The sequence below is a fragment of the Nycticebus coucang genome, chromosome 12, assembly GCF_027406575.1.
Source record: "Nycticebus coucang isolate mNycCou1 chromosome 12, mNycCou1.pri, whole genome shotgun sequence".
NCBI classification, from domain to species: Eukaryota; Metazoa; Chordata; class Mammalia; order Primates; family Lorisidae; genus Nycticebus; species Nycticebus coucang.
The window spans coordinates 74164876-74190949 of NC_069791.1; the positions used below are offsets into that span (position 1 = coordinate 74164876).

The following is a 26074-nucleotide window of genomic DNA, read 5'->3' on the forward strand; positions in this document are numbered from 1 at the left end:
TGAGGCAGGTGAGTACAACAGAAACAGAGCAAGAGGGACAAACCTGGTCAGGCCAGAGGGCAGGACTGGAACCAGGACAGCTGGGACTGGGGCCGTGGGAAGGGGCACACGACCCGCAGAGGGGCTGCCTGACTCCCTACCTGCCCCAGCATTGCCTCACTTCCTGTCCAGTCCCCACTTGTCTTCCTGGCCCCTCAGGAAACAGGAAAGGTCTAAGCATGTCCCCTGCCCTCTCAAAGCTCAGAAAACAGGTCGGGGTTGACAGAAGCCACTGCCAGAGCCAGAGGGCAGGGCCTGGGTGCTGGGAAGCGAGTCTTATCCGGCCACCACTCGGCTGCTGCCCAGGGTGGAGACCCGTGCTATTGAGGACTGTCTGAGCCTTAGGGGACCTAGGTCACACCAGTGGGAGATGAGTGGGGAGTGGCCCTTGGGAAAGGAGGCCACACCCAGTGGAAGCCATGGCGACCCCTCCAAGGCTCAGCAGACCACACCTTTGGATCTGTCCCTGGGGAGGTCTCTCCCCTGGGGCTTGGGACCCTGGCAGCCAGGGCTGGCACTCACAGGAGAGATTCTCACATAATTGGAACCAAACCCGGCATGGATGTAAACTCCAACCTGATTGCCCATCGGTACTGGCCAAGGCTGTGGAATGTCTCCCGGAGGGGGAGAAGGAGCGATTGGGCCCAGATGTGGGGAGGAGAGAGCCAGACGGGACCCATTTGGTGTCTCACAAACGTCTTAGCAAGGAGACTCCTGGACAGAAGGACAGATGGTAGAGACAGAAAGGACTCCCAGATACATGGTCAGGGGACATCTGCAGGGAAGCAGAGGAGAGGCCTGGGGTGGGGCTAATGGTGGGAGCCGGGTGGAACCTGGCCTGAGTGAGGTCCTGCTCACAGACTGCTCAGCTCCAGCCCCCTCAAGGAGCCTCCTGGCCCCTGCTGGCTTCTGGCCTCCTAGGAGAGGCACAGACCCAGCTCAGCTAGTCGGGGAGCCTCGGCACAGTCACATCTGCACAGCACATAGAAGTGGGTCACTAAACGATGGCAGCTGTTCCATAATGATCACAGCACGGCCATGTTCCTGCCCTGACTCCATGAGACCCTTCTCATCCCGGACCCAGCAATTACACCCTCACATTGGCCTCTCCTCACCTGTCTCTCTCCTCCTCTCTACAGGTGTTGGAGGACTCGCAGGTGGTGGCCTTGCACCGGGTGAGTATGGACACCCAGGCAAGATGCCTCTTGGGTATCTGCCAGGTATAGGGGGCAGCCAGGGTACAGGGGTACAGGCCAGGTTCTGTCCTGGACACTGATGCTGACACCACCTGCGCCAAGCAGCTGCCTGGGGCATGAGGGAGTCACATCTGGGTACCTGGGTACAGTTACAACAGTGATGAGGGCTGGTGGAGGAAGTTCATAAGGCTCAGGGAGTTCAGGAAGGCATTCGGGAAGAGGTGGGTATGGAAGTTTAATCCCAAAAGATCCATGCAGCTTTGTCAGGCTGAGCAGAGCTGTCTGACATGATAACCCCCAGCACGAATCCAGTCCGGGTGAGCCGTGGTAGGTGCTGAACATTGATGTCTTGCAGAGACCAGAAGATCCTCAAGTGTCTTCCCGAAGGGGACAGGGCCAAGCAAAGCTAGGACTTAGGAATCTCTGTGGGTGTGTCAGCTTAGGCCCTCACCCCATCCTCCCCTCCGCAGGACTCGGAACCTTCCCTGCCGGCACCTTCCCAGGGGCTCTGGTGCCCGGAGGAGCAGCTGCCGCTGCTGCGGCATATAAAGCTGCCAAAGCTGGTGAGTGGCCCTCTTGGGGACATGTTGTAAGCCCTCTGGTTACCACAGCTCTCCACTGTTCAAAGAGCCTGCCCTCAACCTAGGCCTGGGAGGCAGGTGCAGGAGCCTCTTCTTGCAACCTACTGAGGCTTGGGGAGGCAGTTGGCTGTGTCCAGTCTCAGAGAGAGTTGGTGGCAGACACAGATCTCAATGCTGAGCCCTCAAAGTGCAGTCCAGGGTCCTCCTTCCCCTACTGTTCCTTGCATGACTCCTCACGTCTCCCACTCCTGACTTTGCAGGTGCTGGGCTTGGAGGTATTGCTGGAGTCGGTGGGGTCGGTGGCGTTGGCGGTGTTGGTGGCTTAGGAGTGTCTACAGGTAGGGTGGCCGGTCCTAAGCTCCCTAGGTCAAGGCTGCAGGTTCAGGTAGAGCCAATTCTGACTCAGCCCTCTCTGTGCCAGGTGCCGTGGTGCCTCAGCCTGGAGCTGGGGTAGGAGTTGGAGCCGGAGCAAAACCTGGGAAAGTGCCCGGTCAGTGTGGAATCCCCTGGGCTAGAGGACAGAGGTCAGGGAGGGGCAGAGGTGGGGAGGAACCAAGCCTCCTCCAGCCCCCTGCACTGGGGAAGGAAGGGCGGGGCCTGCCTGGCTGTAGCAAAGCAGGGAAAACACCAGGCCTGGCCTACCTTCTCAGCCCCTCTCCCAGGATCTTGGAACAGAACAGATCTCAGAGACAGGCTCCGTGTCAGGTTTTCAGATGACAGATGGGGAAACTGAGGCTCAGAATGGCAAGTCAGTGCAGGAAGGCCCACTGCAGGTCACGGCAGAGATGGTTGGGCCTGATGTCCTCTGACGCCCCACTGGTGCTCATTCTGCTGCACCAGACCCTTCAGGAAGTGACTTCAGGTTAAACAAAAGGGTGCCTGAGTCCACACAGCAGGGAGGGGACATCTGGAAGTTGTTAGCCAGAAGTGGGCTGGCCAGGCCATGTAAACAGCCTCCAGGAGACAGAGATAAATCCACGCACAGAGGGGTTGCAGATGACTTCCAAAACTCGTGGGAGGAGGGCTACAGCCACCCCCTGTCTGTCCCTGGCTGGCCTGCCAGGCACAAGGACTGCTGGTTTGGGAGCCCTGAGCTTGTCCTAGGGCTGGGGAGGATTGGGGCCCCTGGAAACTGCTCAGGGCTCCTTTCTCTTTCTGCTGCAGGTGTGGGGCTTCCAGGTGTATACCCAGGTGGCGTGCTCCCAGGCACAGGTGAGGACAGGGGGAAGGGACCTACAGAAAGAGAGGGCCAGGCGGCACCTGTGGCTCAGTGTGTAGGGTGCCGGCCCCATATACCCAGGGTGGCAGGTTTGAACCCAGGGGGTTTTGAACCCAAACTGCAACAAAAAAATAGCCGGGCATTGTGGCGGGCACCTGTAGTCCCAGCTACTCAGGAGGCTGAGGCAAGAGAATCACCTAAGCCCAGGAGACGGAGGTTGCTGTGAGTTATGATGCCACAGCACTCTACTAAGGGCGATAAAGTGAGACTCTGTCTCTAAAAAAAAAGAACGAAAGAGAGGGCCTTGTCAGCCTCCCTGGTGCCCCTCTGCCCCTACAAGCCAATGCCACAGAGGCCTTGGGTCCTGACCAGCGCTGTCTCCCGGGCGTCCAATCTCAGGCTTATGGACATAAGGTCCCTGGCATGTCCTCCAGCCCCACCCAAGCACTGATCCCAGGCCCAGACCATCATCACAGCCTGAGATAGGCCTCTAAGAGCAAACCCCAGTATGACCAGCTGTTTCCCAAAAGCTGTGAGTCACCAAGGTGCCGCCCAAAAAGTTTTCCCTGCAGGAGACCCCCAAGAGCTGCGACCTCAGCCTCTACTCCCTGCTGGGGCCTGACCACCCCACCCAACATGTGACCTCCTGAATTCCCCCAAAAGCCCAGATTCAGACTGCTTTGCAGGATTTACTGACAGGGTGGCCCTCCCTTCTCCTCCCCTCTCCGGGCCGAGGTGGCCTAGCCCCAAGGGACATGGGAGAGGTGGGAGATGTTGGCACAAGGGTCCCCAGGCTGCATCTGAATGGCTGCTTTGTAGCCTGGGCTGAGTGAGCATCGAGCAAAAGTTCCAGGGCACGGGCTTCCCCAGTCTCAGCTGGGCCACCGCACACCGCTGTCCCTCTCTCTGCCTGCTCTGCCAAGGGCCGTCAGGGCAGCTTTTGTGATTAACTCCAGAGTAGAGATGAGGCTGCCTGAGGCACAGCTCACATGGCTGGGAAATAGGATTAAAACTCAGATCTTCTGACCTTGGGCCAGACAGGGAGAGAAAGTCACCACCAGTCAGGTTTTTCCTCCATCCACCCCGTTAGCCGTGCCTGTCACAGACAGTGCTAAAGGAGGTCAGCTATAGGACCCGAGGAGGGGAGGGGTGCCCAGCTGGGCCCACGGGACCTGCCTTCATGCCCTCACTTCTGAGCCCCTGTCTGCCCCCTCAGGAGCTCGGTTCCCAGGTGTAGGGGTGCTCCCTGGGGTCCCCACTGGAACAGGAGTGAAGCCCAAGACCCCAGGTATGCTGGCCAGGCAGGGTGGGGGGGCATGGTGGGACTCTTCACCCACCCTCTGGCCTGGGATGTGAGAAGGGATAGATATCCTGGGCTCTCTCAGGGCCCTGTGGGTGGGCTCTCTCAGGGCCCTGTGGTTGGGCATCCCTTGCTCCAGCACTGGGACAGCTGGTCAGGGCGGGCAGCACAGTGCTCTCTTATCCCAAAGTGTGTGCCTGCCTGCCCCTCAGTGCTGCCCTGCTCTGTGCCCATGCTGCCAGGGTCATAGTGACAGCTCTTTGTCATTGCAGGTGGAGGCGGAGCTTTTGCCGGAATCCCAGGTGAGGCGAGGCTGGTTGGGCGACAAGAGTGGCCAGCCAGGCAGGGGCTCCCAGAATCCCCACCCAGGTCTGCCTGTCTGTGCTCATGCCTGCACTCCAGGCCTTGCTGGCTGCAGCACAAAGCCTGCTCCCCTCACCCAGCCCCTATCCGGGTAGCAGCCCAAAAGAGCCCAGAAAGCCCACCCATCTGTGCCAAGGGCTGCAAAGGCTACAGCCCTGGCAGGGGCTCAAACCCCAGGAGGGAGAGTCCTACAGCTTCCCGGAGGAAGTGTGGACCGGCCATGGAGAGGCAGGGAGGCCCTTAGGCAGGAAGGTTTCCAGGCACAGTGAGGAGCCCCTTTTCTCCACACAGAAAGGGGGCATGAGGCAGAAGATCTGAAGGGGTTACTGGGACCTGAACTTGCTCTCTTTATTCCCTCAGGGGTTGGACCATTCGGAGGCCAGCAGCCTGGAGTCCCCTTGGGTTACCCCATTAAGGCACCCAAGCTGCCAGGTAAGTCAGAGTCACAAGTCACAATGCCTCCCCGCTGAGAAGTCAGCCTGAGGGGCACTTGTCTGGCCAAAGGTGTTTCTTTGGCTGGTAGTGGCTGGAAAACCTGGGTATTGAAGCCCACTTACAGTCATCAGCCAAAGAAAGCATGGGGAAGTCAGTCCCGTGGTGTTGGACTCACTTGTGTACACACGCATGCACACACATGCGCACACAGAGACCTACAGCTCTGATGGGAAGCCATCTGTATTGATGCTAGGAAACATCATTCCTGGAAAGATCCCTCCAACATCAACCCCCTGCACCCCTACTCCTCCTGCCGTGATCAGCTCAGATAATGAGATGCTTCCCATTGGGGAAGGGACATAAGAAGATCCTCAGACTTGGGTGGTGCCCGTACTCAGTGGGTAGGATGCCGGCCACATGCACCAAGGCTGGCGGGTTCGAACCCAGACCGGGCCTGCTAAATAACAATGACAGCTGCAACAAAAAAATAGCCAGGTGTTGTGGTGGGCACCTATAATCCCAGCACTTGGGAGGCTGAGGCAAGAGAATCTCTTAAGCCCCAGAGTTGTAGATTGCCGTGAGCTGCAACGCCATAGCACTCTACCCAGGGCAACATAGTGAGACTCTGTCTCAAAAAAAAAAAAAGATCATTAGACTCTAGGGACATGGTAGGATCTAGATTTATAGGCGATAAGTGTCCCTTTCCTCCTCCACCCAGGGCCTCTGCTCTCCTGAGAGCTTCTGGGAGCAGCTCAGGACCCTTGTGTATGGGGGTGGTCTCAGACCACAGCATCTGTAGGGGTAGGTCTGTCCACCCAGATAGATGGGATCCCAGCAAGGCAACCCTGAGCCTGCCCTGCCCTCTCCCCAGGTGGCTACGGACTGCCCTACACTACTGGGAAATTGCCCTATGGTAAGTAGGGCCCTCCTAGACTTGTGGGTTTCAGCTCTTTCTGGTTCCCATGTCCTGGCAAGGGTGCCCCAGCCCTGGGCTAGGAGGGCACCTGAATGGGAGGGATGAAGTCTTAGAATGGGAACTCCTGAAAGAAAGAGCGTGAAATTTGGACTCAGACAACCTAGTTCTTGCTCTTGGCTCCCGTTCACCCATAACGGGGCCCTGGATGAGCCATTTTGCTTCTCTGAGCCTCAGTCTCCTCATCTGTACAATGGGAATAACAATCTCCTCACGTGTATTTGTTTTCAATCTGGTTGGAGTAATGAGCTATAGACTAAGGGCAGGACAGGGGAGAGCAGCAGCAGTGACATGTCTGCATGGCGACTGATGAACCTCTTTGTTCTGTAGGCTATGGGCCTGGAGGAGTGGCTGGTGCAGGAGCCAAGGCCGGATACCCAACAGGGACAGGTAAAGAATCCTCCTACCACTTCCAGCCAAAGGAGCACTGACCACCCAGGCTCCAGAATCCTGGGGCTGGCCAGGATCTTCCCTGAAAAACAGGCAGCCCATCATACATCCAGACCCTGGGCTGAACCTGGAGAAGGGTCCTGGTTAGGGGCAGCTCCACTGGCCTCTGCCTGCTGTGAAGATACCACCACCACCACCCCAGACCTCAGCAGGCTGATTCTCTCAGGGCTGGAAACAACCTGGATGGGCTCTGCAGATTCGGGAGCACCATTTTCAGAGTCTTTCCCTCTCCACCCTCCTCCCGCAGGGGTTGGTGCCCAGGCTGCAGCAGCAGCAGCTAAAGCAGCAAAGTATGGTGAGTACCCAGCGGGCTCCATCCCCCAACCTCCCCATCCCATTACTGTAGAGAGGCTGCCTCATATACAGACAAGCAAGATGGCCCCTGCCTGCCCCTGCCAGTTGCCCGACATTTTCAACACTGTCCATCCAACTATCTCTCCCTCCATCCCCCCATCCCTCCATCTCTCCTTCTTACCACTCATCCCTCCACCCATTCATTAATCCATTGCTCCTTCCTTCCATCCTTCCATCCCTCCTCCTCTCCATCCCTCTATCCCTCCATCCCTTTATTCCTCCCTCTCTCCATCCCTCCATCCTTTCACTCCCTTCCTCTCTCCATCCTTTCTTCCTTCCTTCCCTCCCTCACTCCCTCCCCCACCCACTCTCAGACACCAGAGACAGACAGGTCTGTCTGGAGAATGTGGGTGCTGCTGTGGAGCCAAGGAGAGGGAGGCATTATTTCCACTCAGGGAAGATCCAGAAGGTTTCCCAGAGAAAGTAACATTTGATTCAGGCTTTAAAATGTAGGTGTATTCTGCCATGTGGTTCAAACAGGAATGTGGAGCCTAAGCAGAGGGGATGGGTACCATGATTGTTAGAAAGATAATTTTAGGTGGTACATATATAAGCATTTTTTTAAATGACAGCTATGTATCAATTTAATGTGTACCATAAAAATTTTGAGTCACTCCTCAAACCAACAATCCCTTGGATGGCACCACTGCAGAGGTGGCATGGACTTCCTGTGCTGGCATAAAAGGGAAGTCCTCTGTTTTATTCACAGTGCCTGGGGAGCCCTTCCTGTGTATCCTCTCCGGTCAAGGGGCAAGAATGCAGGGAAAAGCTCAGAGCTGGGCCTGCTCCATGGAGGCCCCATGAAGGGCCCCCCCCCCCCAGGCACCCTCAACTCCTTCACTGGGGGAGACAGCTGGAACGTGGGAGCGGGACCAGGGCTGCAAGGGGCTGCCAGAGCCATGCAGCCAGGCTCTTGGATTACAAACTTGGCCAAGTCTTTGGAACACAGAGAGAGGAAGCCTTGAACATTCCTACTGGGGCCCCTCTGGCCCACGGAGCAGCCACTTGTGGTTTCTCAGTATGTGGCAGTGATTAGAATGGGATTTGTCTGAAAACACAGAAGTCCCTTAATGAGCATGTTGAAAAGGGCACTTTGGGGGTGAGTCAAGGAACAGAAGGTGGGAGCCTTCACAAGCAGGCCCGCCCAGAGATACCCAGGCCTTGTTCCCCGATGAGACTGAGCTGGTTAAAATGCTGGCATCTAAGTGGCCTTCCTGCCTGGCCACACTGCACTGTCTCCATCCCAACAGGTGCTGGAGGAGCCGGAGTCCTCCCTGGTGTTGGAGGGGCTGGCATTCCTGGTGGGGCGGGTGCAATTCCCGGGATCGGAGGCATTGCAGGTAGTGTCTGTTCCAGCAGGGGATGGGTGTCCTTGAGAGGGTCACAGGATAGGGACCTCAACCTCTGTGGCTGTCTTTCCAGGGGTTGGGACTCCAGCTGCAGCTGCAAAGGCAGCCGCTAAGGCAGCCAAGTATGGTAAGTGCCCCCAAGTATGGTAAGTGCCCCCAGGGCTTAGACCTGCCCTGGTCTCTGCATGGGCCTTGGAGACCCCAGTCCTATAAAGCTGGATGGACTTGGCCTTTGTCCACCTATGGCATCCTACTTCCTGACCCCCCTCCCCAAACATGTGCTGTTCATACCTCCTTGCGTTGCTCTACCTGGGATACCATCTCCATTATTCTCCACTGACACATAATTGACCAGCAAGGGGGAGGGACCTGTGGAACACCAGGCTCCTCCCACTCCATCCTCCCATGGCCGCCCCACAGGCATCCGCTGCATCCACTGCTTGCCCAGTGGTGAGAATTCTTTTTTTTTTTTTTTTTTTAGCGAGCTTCTCATTATGTTGCCCTCGGTAGAGTGCTGTGGCATCACAGCTCACAGCAACCTCAAACTCTTGGGCTCAGGCAATTCTCTTGCCTCAGCCTTCCAAGTGGCTGGGAGTACAGGCCCTGGCCACAATGTCCTGCTATTTTTTCTTTTTTTTGTAGAGACAGAGTCTCACTTTATGGCCCTTGGTAGCGTGCCGTGGCCACACACAGCTCACAGCAACCTCCAACTCCTGGGCTTAAGCGATTCTCTTGCCTCAGCCTCCCGAGTAGCTGGGACTACAGGCGCCCGCCACAACGCCCGGCTATTTTTTGGTTGCAGTTTGGCCGGGGCCGGGTTTGAACCCGTCACCCTCCATATATGGGGCTGGCGCCTTACCGACTGAGCCACAGGCGCCGCCCCCTGCTATTTTTTCATTGCAGCTGTCATTGTTGTTTAGCTGGCCTGGTCCGGGGTTTTAACCCACCACCCTCAGTGCATGTGATCAGTGCCATAACCTGTGCTACGGGCACCAAGCTGAGAATTCTTTTTTTTGAGTCAGAGTCTCACTCTGTTGCCCAGGCTAGAGTAATATGGCATCAGCCTAGCTCACAGCAACCTCGAATTCCTGGGTTCAAGCAATCCTCCCACCTCAGCCTCACGAGTAGCTGGGACTACAGGCACCAGCCACAATGTCCAGCTCATTTTTCTATTTTTAGTAGAGACAGAGTCTCGCTCTTGCTCAGGCTGGTCACTCCTGAGTTCAAGTGATCTTCCTGCCTTGGCCTCCCAGAGTACTAAGGTTACAGGTGTGAACCACCACAACCAGCCACCCAGCAAGTGGCAAGAATTCTTACTTTGCTTTAGAAATAAGATCTTGGTTTTCCCAGCCTATGGAGGAAAACCCTCAGAGTTATTTATAGACCTTCTTAGTTCCTCCCCATCTCTCTGATGAGTGGATCCATGCCAAGGAAATGCCATTCCACCTGTGATCCTGTACTTGGAACTGAGTCAGTCCTATAGCTCCCCTATACCCTTGCCCTTGGAGGCCCTCTTCCATGGACCAGGAAAATAATCCTTTTCCTTTCATAGGAGCTCCTGGAGGCTTAGTGCCTGGTGGGCCAGGCTTTGTCCCAGGAGCTGGTGTCCCAGGAGTTGGTGTCCCAGGAGCTGGTGTCCCAGGTGTTGGGGTCCCAGGAGCTGGCGTCCCAGGTGCTGGGGTTCCAGGAGTTGGTGAGCTGGGCTCTGTGTGTGTATAAGAGAGAAATATTGAGACTATTTCCAAAATTTTTTTATGATTTTTTTTTTTTTTTTTTTTTGTAGAGACAGAGTCTCACTTTGTCACCCTCGGTAGACTGCTGTGGCATCACAGCTCACAGCAACCTCCAACTCTTGGGCTTAGGCGGTTCTCTTGCCTCAGCCTCCCAAGTAGCTGGGACTATAGGTGCCTGCCACAACGCCTGGCTATTTTTTTGTTTCAGTTTGGCTGGGGCGGGGTTTGAATCCGCCACCCTCGGTATATGGGGCTGGCGCCCTGCCCACTGAGCCACAGACACCACCCTATTTCCGAAATTTTGAATTATCTCTAATACCTCACCCATCTGTCCAAATTCTTGACCTTATCCTCTGCCCTTGGGCTATCACAGCTTCCCAATTAGCTGCTACCAGCACCACCTTCTCCAGCTGAACTTCTGGCTGTCAGTGTGCTCCCAGAGACAAGACTGTGTCTTTTTTTTCTTTTTTTTTTTTTGAGACAGAATTTTACTATGTTGCCCTTGGTAGAGTGCTGTAGTGTCACTGCTCATAACAACCTCAAACTCTTGGGCTTAAGCGATTCTCTTTCCTCAGCCCCCCAAGTACCTGGGATTACAGGCACTCGCCACAATACCCAGATATTTTTTTGTTGCAGTTGTCATTGTTGTTTAGCAGGCCAGGCCAGGTTTGAGCCCACCACCCTCAGCACATGTGGCTGGCGCTGTAACCACTATGCTATGAGCGCCAAGCTTAGACTCTGTCTTTTTCATCTCTTTGTTGCCAGCCCTTAGCTGAGTAGGTGCTCAGTCTATGGCGGATAGATGGGTGGGTTGGTTGTTGAATGGATGGATGGCAGGTGGACATGTGGATGGGTGGGTGGATGGATGGGTGGGTAGGTGGATGAATAGGCAGATGGAGAACTGGATAGGCAGGTGAGTGTCCAAGTGGTAGACTGGTGCGTAAGGGAGTAGGTGGGTAGGTAGACAGATACAAGGATGGGTGGATACATGGAGAGATGAGTAAAAAGGTGAATGGATAGATGAAGACTGATGGGCAGGCAGGTAAAGACTAGATAAGTGGTTAGAAGGATGGAGAGATGGGTGGATGGATGGGTGAATGGCCACACAGGTGGATGAGCAGATTAATTGATGGGTGGTGGGAGGATGAGCAGGCAGAGGCAAAAAAGATGCTTGGTTAGATGGTTAGGTGAGTGGATAGATAGGCAGATGGGTGGATAAGTTGATGGATAAGTGAGTGCATGGATAGACAGAGAATTAGGTGGTTAGGTGGGTGGATTGAGGTCCAATGATAGACAAATGGACAGACATAGAAGTGGGTCAGTGGGTGGATGGAGAAATGAGTGTGTGAATGCATAGGTGGTCAACTCTGTGTTGGCTCGATAGACAGAATGTAGACTGACAGACCGGTGGGTGGACAGAGGGATCTATATTGAACATCTCTTGTCCATTGTCCCCTGAGCATTTGTGTCCCACTTGGTCTCTTCAGGGCTGACACCAGCTGCAGCTGCCAAAGCAGCCAAATATGGTGAGTGTTGTGCCAATAGTTTTGCTCTACCCTGTTCTGGCTTTACCTGAGAACTAAAAGACTCTCATCTAATTACCCAGAGAATGAAAACAACCTACCCAAGGTCATAGACCAAGTCACTGGCAGAGCTGGGACTTGGACCTGGGACCCCAGGACAATGTCTCCCCAGTTGTCTCTCATCATAAGGCCATGGGGCTGAATGGTGGGAGACTGCCTGGATTGGGCACAATGACCCTGACCCTCCCTCCTCTGGCCAGGGCCCTCCCAGAGGAAACCAAGCCTGGTTGGGGATGTGGAATCTTCCAACATCCTCCCCACATCAATCAGTGGGGTCCTTCTCCCAGTGCCCCAAGAAGACAGGGGCTAAGGGATGAGTGAAGGGTATTAATAAAGGCTTCACAGCAGAGGCTGCCTGGGGATATGTGATTCCCTGTCCATGGACCAGACTTTGGGAAAGCTTATATCCTCTTTTGCGGCCAAGCAGCACCCCAGAACCCTCCCAGCCCCTCTCATTGAGTTCCCTTCCACTTGATTCTCTTCCCTCTGCAGGAGCCAGAGCCGGAGTGGGAGTTGGAGGCCTTCCCACTTATGGGGTTGGTGTCGGGGGGCTTCCTGGCTATGGTGTTGGAGGTGTCCCCGGAGTCGGAGGTGTCCCCGGAGCTGGCCTTTCCCGTGAGCCTTAGTAACATCTGTAGGGGTCGGTTGAGAAGGGGTGGGGGTTTCTTTTCTGTTGGGCTATGCAAGGGGGAGCGGGGGCACCTCCCTTTCACGTGCTCAGGGAGGAGTTAGGGAAAGGACAAGGAGGCCTTTGGTGCCTTCCTGGGCAGGAGAGCAGGAAGCATGGCTGAGACCCAGGCAAGGCTTCTAAGGGTCTCTTTCTTTCTCATTTCCTTGAAGCTGAAGCCCAGGCTGCAGCTGCTGCCAAAGCTGCCAAGTATGGTGAGTGCCATGTCTGCCTGTCCCCAGGTCCTGCTCTCCCAAGGAGCTCAGAACAGCCAGTCCTCCAGCAAACTCACACTCAGGCTTCCAGGGCTGAAAGGTCCTGGGCCAAGATGGCAAGTCCCCACCCCTGTCTCTCAAAGCCACACTCAACTCTACTGCCCTTATCAATTGTGTACTTTTAGGGCTAGTGGTGACCTGCTCATCTCACCCCAAACCTGAGAGTCAAAGGTGCCAGATAGCTGTCTGCACCTTCCCCCCATCCTCTCACCTCGCCCCACACCCATTCCCCCTTTGGGGGTCCTGGGAAGGGTGAGGCTAGACAATCTTCTCTCTTCCAGGTGCTGCAGGGGCAGGAGCCCTTGGAGGGCTGGTGCCAGGCGCAGTCCCAGGTGTGCCAGGCGCAGTCCCAGGTGTGCCAGGCGCAGAAGGAGTACCAGGTGAGCTGTGTCCCCAGCCCCAGGATGGGTTTGGCTTGTCTTGTGGAAGGGGCCCTGGAGTTGACTGATGTCAACTGTACCATTTTACAGCTAGGAAGACTGATCCCAGAGATGGGGAAAAGAGAGCAATTTTGTCCTAGACTAATCTGGAGGGAAGAGCCCTCCATTCGTGGGGGTCCTATTGTTGCTGGAGGAGGCTCAGGGACATCAGCTGGCTGGGTGTCAGAGCTCTGCTCTACTGGGGTCTGGTGGTCTCATTTACTCCCAGGGACCTTTCAGGTTCCTCCTCAGGCAGGAGAACCTGCCATTCTTTAGTTCTCCTGTGTTCCTTATCCTCCACCAGTCACATGCCAAAGGGAAGAGGTTAAGTGGCCATGACATTAAGTGACAACCTTCCTTGGTTGTTTTCCCATCATAAGGTTTCTCTTCTGCATTCCTTCTTTCTGGGAGAAAATTCCCCTTCTGGATTTCCTCCAATAGTTCTCGATACAGGTGCTATTAAGATTTTTAAAAAATTAACAGCACCCTAAACAGAGGGCACCACAGATGTTTTAGACCTAGCGAGGGATAGAATCACCATGGCCCCCACCAGTCACTGCCCTGGACTCCCTTCCTCATAGCCCAGGGATAGAATTTCAGCCCAAGGTTAGAGCCACTTCTCAAGTCCGTACTGAAGCCCAGAGAAGGACAGAGACATCCCCAGGTGGCAGTGGGTGATCTCAGAGCCAGGCCTGAGACCCACTTGGGCTCTGCATGCTCCCTCTGTCTCCAGTGCAAGGAGACAGTGCACAGAGAGGGACTCCAGGAGGGAGACAGCTCCTTAGAGGTGGGTTCTGGGAAGGCTTCCACAGTGAGGCATGGGAAGAGCTGGGGATTGCTGGGGACCACTCCCTTATCCCCCCTTCACTCCCTAGGAGCAGGGACCCCAGCAGCTGCAGCAGCCAAAGCTGCCGCCAAAGCTGCCCAGTTTGGTAAGTGCCCCTCACCCCCACCTGCCCCTCATCAGAGAGCATTGCTCTGTCGTCCCACTTCCGGCTCTGGGGTCTGTGGCTCAGCTCCCCTTGCCTCTCCAGCCTCCTCAGGCTTCACATTCTGGGGTGGCTTTCCATAGAGATTTTCGCCCATCTAATGGCCTTTAGGAGTGTGGTGACATTCTGACTAGAGAAGCAGAGCAAGCCCCACAGGACCCATCTCTCCATTCCCAAAGGCCCTGGTACCTCCTGGTCTGAGCTATTCTCCTGACCTCATGCTGAGCTCCGCTGGGTGGCTTCAGTACTTCTTTGTCCCCATCTCTTGCCATATCAAAGGACTGCTCTGGCAGCCCCAGGTGCCCACACTTTTCTGAATATGGAGCATCATCACAGTAGCCCATGTGTTAGATCCCAGCTGTATGGGAGCCTGGGGTCCATGCTTGGCCTTAGGGACCTGAGGGCAGAAAGGCTCAGATCAGAATCTCTAAGGCTAAATGGCCAAAGAACATCTTAACTGCAGGTCCACTGACCCCAAATTCTCATATGCAACCATCTTATGAAGTTGGTATCATTATTCCCATTTTACAGATGTAGAAACTGAGGTTCCCAGAGCTTCCGTAACTTGCCCAGTTATCCCACAGCTAAATGATGGCTGAGCTGAGGTTTGTCCTTGGGTCTGCCTATCTTGCAAAGTTCCTTTTACTATCACCCTAAAGTCTCCAAGGGGCTTTTGTCCCTGAAAAGGTTAAGAACTCCTAAATCTACACATACCTCACATTAGCGATAAGGAAGCTGAGGCCCATCAAGGGAAGGTGACACACCCAGGGTCACATAGTAAATCTGTGCAGTGCCAGGACAAGAACCCAGGGCTCCAGCCCCGTGCTCTTTACATCAGCTTCTGGATTCTTTGGCTGGGCTTTGAGTAAGGATTAGCTATTCTCATACTTACAGGGTTAGGGCCTGGTGTTGGTGTGGGTCCTGGTGTCGGCGTGGTTCCTGGTGTCGGCGTGGGTCCTGGCATTGGTGTGGGTCCAGGTGTGGGTCCCGGCTTTGGTTTCGGTCCTGGCGGTGTTGCAGGTGAGTGGCCTGAGGAGCTCCCAAAGCCTCCATGGGCACCACCCTTGAACACCACCCCTGAATGTCCTCTTTCTCCCTCCAGGAGTAGGGATCCCAGCTGCAGCCAAATCTGCTGCTAAGGCCGCTGCCAAAGCCCAGCTCCGTGAGTGCCCTGCCCTCCTTCTCTGCCCTCCCAGCCCCAAGCCCAGGCTGGGCCCAAGATATACAGCCTCTCAGACCCGCTCACAGCCTCCTTACATCCCCAAGGCAGCAGGCAGAGGGGTCAGAAGCACAGATTTGGCATGAAGGAGACCTGGATTTGAGTTCTGGACCCCATGCTAGCCTAGTGACCTCTAAGTTACCCTGTTCTCATGTGCTAAGGGTGGGAGCCATCTGCAGAAGACTGTTAGGAGATGGAAATGAGCTCATCCAAGGAGGAAGAGCAGGAGATTAGTCAGGAAAGGGAAGCAGTGTCCACAACGTGCAGCCCAAGAGCTGGCCTGGCCTAGGCTTGGTCAGGGGAGCTGCAGGAGAGCCGTCGCAGTGGCAGTAGAGACGGGGGTGGATGGGGGCTGATCTGGAAATGGGGATGAGGCCGGGGGAAGCCTCTGCCTGGGTCTGGGCCTCTTCCCCTGGGGCCTGGCTCAGCTCCACAGGCAGGACACTTCCTCAAGGCCATGCTGCCTGCCTGCTGCCCCCACCCACTGCCTTCTCTCTGCAGGGGCCGCAGCTGGGCTTGATGCTGGCATTCCAGGATTTGGAATAGGCGCTGGTGTTCCCGGATTTGGAGCTGGTGCTGGTGTTCCCGGCTTTGGGGCAGGTGCAGGTGAGGAATCTTCTGGGAGCCAGAAGAAACTATCCCTTGAGCTAAATGATGGCTGAGCTGATGGCATCAGCTGGGAGGCACCTGTCCTCCCAGCACATCTCTGCATCCCCTCACCACTCAGGGGTGCATAGTGAACTTCCCTTTAGATTTTCCTGAACATTCAGAGACAACCAGGGTAACAGATGGAGAGAGAAGGCCCAACCAGGCAAGAAGACCTCAGGCTGCCAGACTGCAGAGTAGCCACATCTTTGATGGAGGGATGACAGGGCTCCAGATGAGGAAAAAGCTCATTCATCACCCAGGGAAAGCCTGGGTAGGGCATCCCAGATCCTCTCAGCAGAGTGGCAAGGGGGCCACTAGGAACTCTAATTCTTCACCGTATAGTTACCAAGCCCTGCTCTGTGCCCAGCCTCAGGCAGGCCATGCTGGGTGTAGAGGGGACAGGAGGGGACAGATGAAAGGAAGAGATGCCCCCCAGATAAGCTTGGCAGTGGCACAGTCAGACACTGGAGCTCTGTGTTAGGCACTACGTGCTCCTTCCTACCCGGGAGCCACGGCTTCGGGACTGTGAGGAGGACAAGGAAGGGAGAGAGGACTCCCTAAAGAAGGCAGCAGAACCCTCAGGCACGAGCTCAGCTGCTGACACCCTCTTTCCCCTTTCCCCAGTACCTGGCTCCCTGGCCGCAGCTAAGGCAGCCAAATATGGTAAGTGCACCCCACAACCGCCCTGCTTCCTTTGCTGCATGTCCCTGTCCCTGACAGCACAGGACTAGGGTGATGGGGATAGAAAATGGTGGTTTCTAGGACACACTGATGATGGTTTACAGACCTGGCCCCTGCCCAGTAATTGACTATGGTGCCTCCAACCCCTGCAACACTCAAAAATACACCTCACATTTCCAGACCCCCAGGGGCAATTTCACCAAGGTCCCCCAAATCCCAAAGACCCTGAGAGTTCCACAGGTCCTGAGTCCAGGGAGGAGCCAGGCCTGCCATTGGTGTGAGGGGACTGGGTGGCCTCTGCCTCCTCCCCAACACTCTGGCCTGAGCTGAGGAGTTGATGCTCCTCTTCTGGGCACCCCCGGCCATCTGCCTGCCTTTCTATTGGCATGACTGCGCCTGCCACGAGCCAGCCTTGAGGACGTGGCAGACCTGCCTCCTCTCCACTTGGCGCGCGGGCAGTCCTGCCTGGCCAGACCCATGCTGTCTGTGGCCCCTGCATTCCTGGCCTCCTGTGAGCCGGGGGGGAATGGGGGGAGGCCTCTGCCAGAGATCCACCAACCGAGCCTGGTCAGTCCACTTGGGGCCAGTTTCCACCTCGGAAAATCCCAGCTTCCTCAGCCCCCACCCGCAGCAGCCCGGCCTCCCCTCCAGTTCACTGCTGGCTGCACAGCCAGCTGAAGTCAACAGACATTGCCAGGGAAACAAAGTGGTGTCATGTAGCAGAGCAGTGAGGGTTGCAGGCTCCCAAGCCACTTCCTGCCCATGGAACTCTGAGCACATTACTTAACCAGTGCTCTGCCTTGACCTTCTCATCTGCAAAATGGGGGTGATAACACTGCCTACCTCTCCTGTTGCAATGCATGACAAACAGGCCAATATGTGGAAGCACCTGGGACTGCAAATGTCCCATGGAGTGCCAACTGTAGATACTGTCACTACTGTTATCAGCTCTGTGCAGTCCAACACCTTAGAACTTACAAAGTTCACAAGGATGTACCCTTGTTTCTCAAATATCTGTAAGGTTAGTAGGGTATCATCTCCCCCTATAGGGACTGTAGGGTTCAGATAGCTATAATGAGTAGAGAAACCAAGATTTGAACCATATTCAAATCCAGAACTGTCAGAACCTGAAACATGGCTGGGCGTGGTGGTTCACGCCTATAATCTCAGCACTTAGGAGGCTGAGGCAGGTAGATTGTCTAAGTTCACAGGATCAAGACCAGCCTGAGCCACAGCGAGATCTTGTCTCTAAAAATAGCAGGATGTTGTGGTGGGCACCTGTAGTCCCAGCTACTTGGGAGGCAGAGGCAAGAGAATCACTTAAGCTCAAGAGTTTGAGGTTGCTGTGAGCTGTAACAGCCATGGCACTCTACCGAGGGCAAGAAAGTGAGACTCTATCTCAAAAAAAAGAACCTGAAATTGTCCACACTTTAGTACCACCTAAAGCTCTCAGCACCAGCACAGGAGGAGAGGACCACTCCCCCATGTCACAGATGAGAAGGCCAAGACCTAAGGGGTGTGTGTGGGGGGTGTCCCTTTCCCTGATTCTGAGTCCTGGAACTAGGTCTCAGACTGAGGAGCTTAGGAATGGACTTTCTATCCCTTGTTCTTCCCACTGGGTCACGTGGCCTCTGCCACCTGTTTGTCTTGTGTCCCTGGAGCAGGAAGACCCACACACACACACCCCTCTCCTTCAGAAATAGGGGATTGATTTATTCTCTCTCTGTAGGAGCAGGAGTCCCCGGGGCTCTTGCTGGAGCAGGTGTTCCAGGTGGTGTGGCAGGTGAGTTGAAACCCCAGGGTGGACCAGTGGGGAGGGTGACCCACATAGTCCCTCTCTCCTGAGCTCCTCTGTACCCCCAGGAGCCGGACCTGCCGCTGCTGCTGCTGCTGCTGCTGCTGCCAAAGCTGCTGCCAAAGCTGCTCAGTATGGTGAGCACTTGCTGGAGACGGGATCTGCCACAAGACCCCAAGGGTTTGGGGGGAGCTTCTGCCCAGGCACTCCATAAGATCAGATCCCCTGACCTGCCCCAGAGCCCCTCAGGGCCCAGTTCTGTAACCTCTGAGGCCCTGGGAGCTCAGGCTCCACCCTTCCACATGCTGAAACTCTAGTTCCGCTCTCTGGCCATTGGGATTTAACAATCAGCTCTCTCCACAGGCCTAGGGGGAGTCGGTGGGCTCGGAGCCGGAGGACTGGGAGTTGGGGGTCTTGGTGCGATTCCTGGTGCTGGGGGCTTTGGAGGTGAGAGCTACTCTGAAATCAGTGAGTGTAAGGGGTGTATAAGAGACAGACTTTCTTTCCCATCTCTGCCACGCCTTTGTTCAAACTGTCCCCTCAGCCCAGCCCTGCCATGCCCCACACCCCCACAGCTGCTCCTAGAGGGGTGTGGGCCCTACTTTCCTCTCCAGACCCCAGTAGGTTTCAGAGAGGGGCTAGAACAGGTGGGAGCCAGGGCTCCTCTCTCTCAACCGACCCACCCCTACAGGTGAAGGTTAATTAGGAGAATGATGGTAATGCCCATTCTCCAAGAAGGAAATCAAAGCTTAGAGGGAATCACTTTACTTAAGACCAGGCCATCATGGCGAGCCTTGTATGGACAGCCCTTCTCTCAGTGGTCCTTGATAAGTCTCCCTGAATCCCCTGGCCTGCAAGCCTCTTCCCATGTGCTCCACAAGACTGGACACACCGTAGGAGCTTAGGAGCTTAATGATGATTTTTGGAACAATGGATGTATGAAGGAGGAGAAGAAGGGGACGGGAGGCTGCATCCAGGATATAGAGACTGGTGAGCAGGTACGAAAGAGGCCTGACTGGCAGGAGTTAACACTCCAGAGCTCTCATGTGCCCTATCTCCCCAGGTGTCTCCCCAGCTGCAGCTGCTAAAGCAGCCAAATATGGTGAGTGTCCCCCCATGGCTCTCCCCATACCCAGGCCCACCCCCACACCTACTCTGTCCCCGCTTAGGCTCTGGCTCTACTCCCAGGAACCCTGAAGTTCTTCTCCATGATATTCCTGACCCTTGAGCCCAACAGGGATATCAGGGTCTCTTGCAAATGGGGGTGCCTCGTCCTGACCCCATCTGCCCTTTTCTCAGGTGCTGCTGGCCTTGGAGGTGTCCTAGGAGCTGCCAGGCAGTTCCCAGTTGGAGGTAGGGGCTTCAGCTCTATAGGGTCTCACTATAGGAGGAGGCCTGGCTGGTCCACATACAGACACCAGACAGGAGCAAAGGGGAAAGCCACAGGGCTGGGGACAGTGCCAGGCTGAGCTCAGAGCTAAGGTCATAGGGCATCACACCTGGGTGCTAGGAGGGGATGCTCTGGGTTGAGAAAGTGGCTCTGGCTACAGTGGGGGATGGGGAGGAGGAAGCCCCAGACAGAAAGGCCTGGAGAATCCAGTGGCATTCACACTGGCAGGAGGGGGCAAGGCTAGAACAGGGCTCACTCCCACCAAGCCCAAATATCTCCCACAGGAGTGGCAGCAAGACCTGGCTTTGGACTGTCTCCCATTTTCCCAGGTAGGCCAGACTCCCTGACCCTGGGCCCTGTTCTGCTGCTCTAGACACATCCTGCCTCCTCACCTGCTCTGTCATCTGCTCAGCTGAGCCAGCACCTGGAGATGGACCCCATGGCTTTGGTCATGGGAGGCTGACACAATGGCCTCCCTCCCTTATAAGGACAGAGATCTTCAGCTTTTCTAAAACACACATTTTATGCCTCTCAAGGTCCTTGGAGACAGAGAGCTCTCCCACCATGTCCAGATGAAACAAACTGCAGTTCAGGGTGTGCCAGGGAGCACTCCAAAGTCACCCAGAGGGAAAAGCAGAGCCTAGGGCTCCTGCGCCTCACACCCTGCACTGGCTTCCACCCTGGTCCCAGGGTGGGCTCTTGCTGTCCAGGAGGGCTCAATGGGCCCCCAGAAATAGGAACACTCACAGCCCCTCTCCTTTCCTCATAGGTGGCGGTGCCGGGGGTCTGGGAGTTGGTGGTGAGTCTGCAACAAGAAGGCACTTGATGCCTGGAGGGGACTTGAGCTCCTTTCTGGGGTGGGGGTGGGCCCTATTGAGGAAGTGGCTGGCGTGGCCATGTCCCTGGGATGGCCCTCCGGTGCTGGGACTTACAGAAGCCCCCAAGGGAATCGCAGAGGCTGAAAGGACAGATGGGGCTCCCACCTAGTGCTTGACTAACAAAGAATGGGACAGGAACCTGGGTCAACCCCAGGGTTCACAGTCTAACTGGAGGGATGGGTTAGATCCCAAGAAAAGAAAATAGAGCAAGTAAGGGAAGAGCAGGTTGGGTGGGATGGGTGGGGGTCTCCAGCAGTCAGATGGACATGGCTGAGGCTGGGAGGCGCACTGGGGTCTGAATGGGAGTGGGGGTGCCCACTGAGCTTCTCGGGTCACCAGTGACAGGAAGGAGCAGGCTGGGGGCAGGACCTTTGGGAACCTGCTGAGACAGGACCCAGGTCAGGAAAAGGGTAGGGGTGCTGGGAGAGGCAGCAAAACTCTGCCCCACTCTCCCCTCCACAGGAAAACCCCTCAAGCCCTATGGTGGGGCCCTGGGAGCCCTGGGATACCAAGGTGAGTGCAGATTTGGCCCCTGAAAGAGGCAGGGCAGGGGGAGGCGGGGACCACCAGCCTGGACCCAGGAAAGGGAGCACAGGCGAGGCCTAGCAGGCAGAAGGGAGATGAAGGGTGCTGGACCTCTCACACCCGTCCTCTCAACCTCCAACATGGACATTCAGAGCTGGGAGCCGCCCCATGTCAAGCCTGGCTGTCCCCCACTGAATGCCTTAACCTGCTGCTGCAGGGGCGAAACTGGGAAGAGAAGAAATGGGGCTCCAGAATCCTAAAGTCAGGGGAATCGAAAGGCATGGGTGTGTGTGGGAAACCCAAGGCGCCCTGGGCTGTGCACAGAAGGCAGAGTTCTCCCCCGGGACTGAGCCACATTCTGGCTCAAAGATTCAGATTCTCCTCTGGGGGAGTGTGTGGGTCGGTGCTGTCACCCCCCAAGGAGTTCCAATGCAATGATAGCTACGCCCTGTGGTTGCTCTCCAGGTGTCCTCAAACTTTTTAAACCCGGGGGCCAATTCACTGTCCCTCAGACCGCTGGAGGGCCGGACTATAGTTTAAAAAAAATATATGAACAAATTCCTATGCACACTGCACATATCTTATTTTGAAGTAAAAAACAAAACGGGAACAAATAAATTCACACCGCTTCCTGTGGCCCGCGGGCCACAGTTTGAGGACGCCTGCCTAGACTGTGAATTCCCTTCTACCCGCCCCACTCCCACAAGGGCAAATGAAGCAGCTGAGCCCAGAGGTGGGGGAAGGGGGCGCTGAGGCACGGCCAGACCTGTCCTTTCCTGGTTGCTCAGCTTACCAATGGGCGCCAGTCTTGCTTCTGGCCCCAATAGGAGCTTTCCAGAGACAGAGGCCTGTCCCTGCCTTGCTCTCTACTAACTGCCACCAGATGGTGGTAATGAGCCACATCTGATCCAAGCAGGAGCAGGCACTAACTATACGGCGCTCTGCCACAAGACAAAGGTGCCTTTCCTAAAAGAGGTGGATGCCAATGAGACCTTCTCCAGGACAGGGCAGGAGTCCAGGATCGAATCTCAGCTCAGCCACTAGCTTTGAGGATAAGACCTTCCCCTGCCAGGGCCTCCATTCACTTACGTGGTGCCCTCTCACTGGTCCAGGTCCCTAACTCCCAGCAAGGACCACCTCCTGCAGACACTGACTTTTCTTTCACCTCATCTTCCCTGACAGGGGGTGCTCTTAGCCCTTCTCTAAAAGGCTCCCCATGTGCAGTGGGCACAGAGTGTGGACACGCCCAGACCTGGTCCTTCCCCATCCCCACCCTGTCACCTGGCCCCTTTCCCTCTCTGGGCCTTGGTTTCATCAATGACATCTTGGAGCCTGTCCCAGCCCACCTGCCTAGTGGCAGTTGGTACAATAGACAGGGTCAAAGTTCAGCCTGGGGCCATGGCCTGACTTCTCATGGCTACTTGGAGCCTCTGCCTGAGTGGGACAGAGTGGCCAGGAGCTTGAGTTTGGACTGAGAAGGGCCAGATTGACCATTATGTGTGCCTCCCCCATCCAGGTGGGGCCTGCCTGGGGAAGTCCTGTGGCCGGAAGAGAAAGTGAGCTTCCCCAGACCCCTGACTTGCGACCTCATCAACTTTGGTGCTACTGCTTGGTGGAGAATGTAAACCCTTTCTCACCCCACCCCATGGCCCCCCAATCCCCACCCCAGGAAGGAACGGGCAGGCCAGGCAGCCATGGAAATCCACCGGACAAGGAAATAAGAGAGCAGTGGCCAAGTGCCCTGACTGGGAAACCCCCCACTTCAGAGTGGGGGGTGGGCCTGGCCCCCTGCCCTGCCCCTTCCCCATCCCACACAGGAGCTCCCCCCTCAACACACAGCCTCCATCTCCAGGGGAACTTGGTGCTACATGCCGGTGCTCCCATCCTCCTGGGGGAGGGAGGAGGGTAGGGCAGCCCCTTGGGGAACCCCCTCCCTGGGGCTCCTTTGAAGATGGTGCAGACACTTCTTGGGCAGTCCACTTCCCCCTGCCCACCAGGACCCACCCTTGCCTGGCTGCGGTCCAGTTGGTACCCAAGCACCTTAAGCCTCAAAGCTGGATTCGGTCACATCATCCCTCCTCTCATTGGTTCACCTTGTCCTCTCTCCCCCACCAATTGCTGTTCCCCACATCCGGGGCATCTTCAGGTGGGAAAACCACCCACTGCTGGAAGTAACGCCCTTGCTCTTGTGGAGTCTGTCCACCCATCCGCCCATTCACCCATCTGCCCATCCGTCCATCTGTTCATCCATCCAGCCTTGTCCCCATTTGACTGCCCATCACCACTAGCTGGCTGGGCACACCCGCCATCAAGCCCCCCAACCACTTCCCTCACTCTCGCCCAGAGTGTGCAGGGCTGTGGGAGGCGGGCAGGCATCTCTCCCTACCCGGGGTCTCCCCACACGCAGTACTGTATCCCATCCCTCCCTCAAGCCACTGTCCTTCAGAGTGGCTCCACCCCTGCCCCGCCATCTCTTTGTGTCTCGCTGTGATAGATCAATAAATATTTTATTTTTTGTCCTGGATATTGAGGAATTATTTTTGATTGTTGATGTTCTCTTTTTGGTTTTATTGTTGTGGTTAATTGGGGAAAAAATTTTTTTTCTGATCGGGGGAGCTATATTCTCCAGTAGAAAATTTATCTTAATCACTTTGGTATAACTTGGGATAAAACACGCCTTTTTGTAAAAAATAAGAAAATTAACTGCTTCTGAAAAGACTAATAAATGAAAATCTTTTAAAGAAAACTATGCCTTGGCCTTCTTTATCCACTTCCATCTGCCATCAGCTCATCCACCACCCACAGTGTCTTTGGGAGGCTGCTAAACAAATGTAACAGGCTGGCCTATGCGACTTGAGATGATTCTCCAAGTCTGGCTTGTCCTTTAACAATGGAGGTGGACGCTTCCACCTTCCGAAAGTCCTTGAGCATGGCCTCTGAACACTGAGGGCACAGCCAGAGGGGAGAGGAAATGAAGTGGAGCCTTCTGGCCAGACAGAGCCCTCATCCTTGGTGAACAGCTGCATAGAGAGGGAAAGCAAGTCTGACCTAAGAAAACTCAGAAGACAATTGAGGGTCACTTATTTCCCTCTGAAATAGTCCCCTCTAAGGAAGACCCACCCCCACCCATGGCCTATGTAGTCACCTCTTTACTCTTCTGTAAATGATAAGAAATGACATCCTACAGGTGGTACCAGTGAACTCAGCACCCTCCTTCCATACACCCATTCCAGAGCCCATCTTCCCTGTCCTTGGGAACAGAAACCCACAGAGCCTGGGAACATGCTCACCTGGAGCCCACAAGTCTCTCTCTGAACCACACTCTGGGTGCCAGATTCTGGAATTCACTCCCCAAACTACCAGGCCTCCTTCCAGGGCCCACATGCTTGTGTCCATCCTCCTGAGAGTGGGTCCTGTTGCCCGTGTGTATACCTCCAAGCCAGAAGGTGGCCAGGGAGCTATTTGTTGGGAGTGTGGGTGGACTTACCATGCAGATGGGAGCATCTGTACATTTGCACAAAAGGACCCTGGCAATGCCAGGAGTTGGGATGGAGAAAGCCATGGGGTGTGACACTCAGGGAGAGTTTCCCAGAGGATAGGAAAGGACAAGGAATAGAATGGGAGGAGAGCCCAGGCCCCACAGGGAGGGGACAGGACAGCCAGGGCTCCTGGTGAATGGGGACAGCACTGAGGAAATATGGAGGGTGGATTGGGAGGGCTGCGGGGTGTGGCTCATGGAAATGCACAAAGGGCTGCTGTAATGATCCAGGGAGGGATGACACAGCCTGCCTTAGGGCAGTGGCAAAGGCGGAGCCAATCATCCATCCATTCACTTCCTACTTCAACAAAAATATCCTTTGCTAGTTCCTCCTCAGCTCTCTGGCCTCCAAAAGCTGAATGCAAGCCCCAGCATTTGGCCCCAAGGATGCCCTGTCTTGACTTCTCATAGTTCGTGGCTTTAAATACCACCTATGCACTGGCAGCTCCCAACTGACATCTCCAGCACAGACCTTTGCCCTGAGCCCAGGACTTGTACATCTAAGACCAATTCTAACATTTCCATTTCGAAATCCCATAGACATAACCTAGGCATCATGGACCCCAACACCACCACCCTTGCTGCCTTTTCCATCTCACCAAAGGGCCTTTCCCGTCTCAGCAAAGGGCAGCCCCACTCTTCTAGCAGCTCAGGAGGTGACTCCAGTGCCATTTCTTCTCCCCCAAGCAGATCCACCAGCAGATCCTGCAGCACCACCTTCAGGACACATCCAGGGTCTAACCACTTCTCACCACCTCGGGGCTGTTCCATAGTTCCCCAGCATCTCCTGCCAGGATCATGGAAAATAGCTCCCCCACCCAGCTTCCTGGCTCCCCTTCTGCTTTCTCTCCTCCCAGCAGCCAAAGCAATTCTTGCAGGCCATAAGTAAGCTCAGGTCCTGCATCTGCTTAAAATCCTGCAAGAGGTCCCTGTGTCACTCAGAGCCAAAGCCAGAGCCTTTCAGTGGCCAAGAGCCCCTACCTGCATGGCACCAGCGGTTCTGACCTCACCTCCTACTGCTCAGCCCTCCAGCCCTCTGCCATCCAGTGTGGTGCCCTGGCCCTCTTTTCCTTTAGCACAGCAGGTTGCTCCACTGCCGGTCGTCACGTCTGCTGTCTCTTGTACCCGGAGCACTCTTCCCTCAGCCATCAGCGCTCCTGCCTCCCTCACCTGCTTCAGGTCTCTAATCAAGTGCCACCTTCTCAGACCCCTTTCTAAACAGGCAAAACTGTGCCTTCCTCCCCTGCCCGGCCCTTCCTCACTTGTCCCTGCCTTCTTTTTCTCCAGAGCACCTGTCACCATTCAGCAAACCATATTTTTCCTTCTTTGATTACTGTAACTCCCTGCACCAGACCATAAACACTTAAAATTGGCACTTCTTAAAGAACAAAATGGATAAAATTTTTGCCTTCCATAATATATACCAGTACTATAGTAGAAAATGGTAAGAGAATGTGCTAAACTGATGATGATCC

At 55.4% G+C, this 26074-nt stretch overlaps 1 protein-coding gene across 1 annotated transcript in view; it reads left to right on the forward strand.

The window, feature by feature from the left end:
• ELN (elastin) overlaps window positions 1-23585 on the forward strand; it is a 43911-nt gene extending 20326 nt beyond the window's left edge. The window contains exons 13-44 of the mRNA XM_053556628.1: window positions 1179-1214; window positions 1706-1798; window positions 2077-2154; window positions 2238-2306; window positions 2981-3028; window positions 4252-4323; window positions 4608-4637; window positions 5059-5130; window positions 6005-6046; window positions 6437-6496; window positions 6804-6851; window positions 8161-8250; window positions 8333-8386; window positions 9812-9952; window positions 11480-11518; window positions 12068-12190; window positions 12416-12457; window positions 12799-12897; window positions 13812-13868; window positions 14820-14945; window positions 15028-15087; window positions 15646-15750; window positions 16417-16455; window positions 18203-18256; window positions 18337-18405; window positions 18632-18715; window positions 19332-19370; window positions 19568-19621; window positions 19943-19987; window positions 20428-20457; window positions 20999-21049; window positions 22578-23585. Of these exons, the coding sequence (XP_053412603.1) occupies window positions 1179-1214; window positions 1706-1798; window positions 2077-2154; window positions 2238-2306; window positions 2981-3028; window positions 4252-4323; window positions 4608-4637; window positions 5059-5130; window positions 6005-6046; window positions 6437-6496; window positions 6804-6851; window positions 8161-8250; window positions 8333-8386; window positions 9812-9952; window positions 11480-11518; window positions 12068-12190; window positions 12416-12457; window positions 12799-12897; window positions 13812-13868; window positions 14820-14945; window positions 15028-15087; window positions 15646-15750; window positions 16417-16455; window positions 18203-18256; window positions 18337-18405; window positions 18632-18715; window positions 19332-19370; window positions 19568-19621; window positions 19943-19987; window positions 20428-20457; window positions 20999-21049; window positions 22578-22621 (2093 nt within the window). The 3' untranslated portion in view covers window positions 22622-23585. The remainder of the gene's footprint in view (window positions 1-1178; window positions 1215-1705; window positions 1799-2076; window positions 2155-2237; window positions 2307-2980; window positions 3029-4251; window positions 4324-4607; window positions 4638-5058; window positions 5131-6004; window positions 6047-6436; window positions 6497-6803; window positions 6852-8160; window positions 8251-8332; window positions 8387-9811; window positions 9953-11479; window positions 11519-12067; window positions 12191-12415; window positions 12458-12798; window positions 12898-13811; window positions 13869-14819; window positions 14946-15027; window positions 15088-15645; window positions 15751-16416; window positions 16456-18202; window positions 18257-18336; window positions 18406-18631; window positions 18716-19331; window positions 19371-19567; window positions 19622-19942; window positions 19988-20427; window positions 20458-20998; window positions 21050-22577) is intronic.
• The last annotated feature ends 2489 nt before the right edge of the window (window positions 23586-26074 follow it).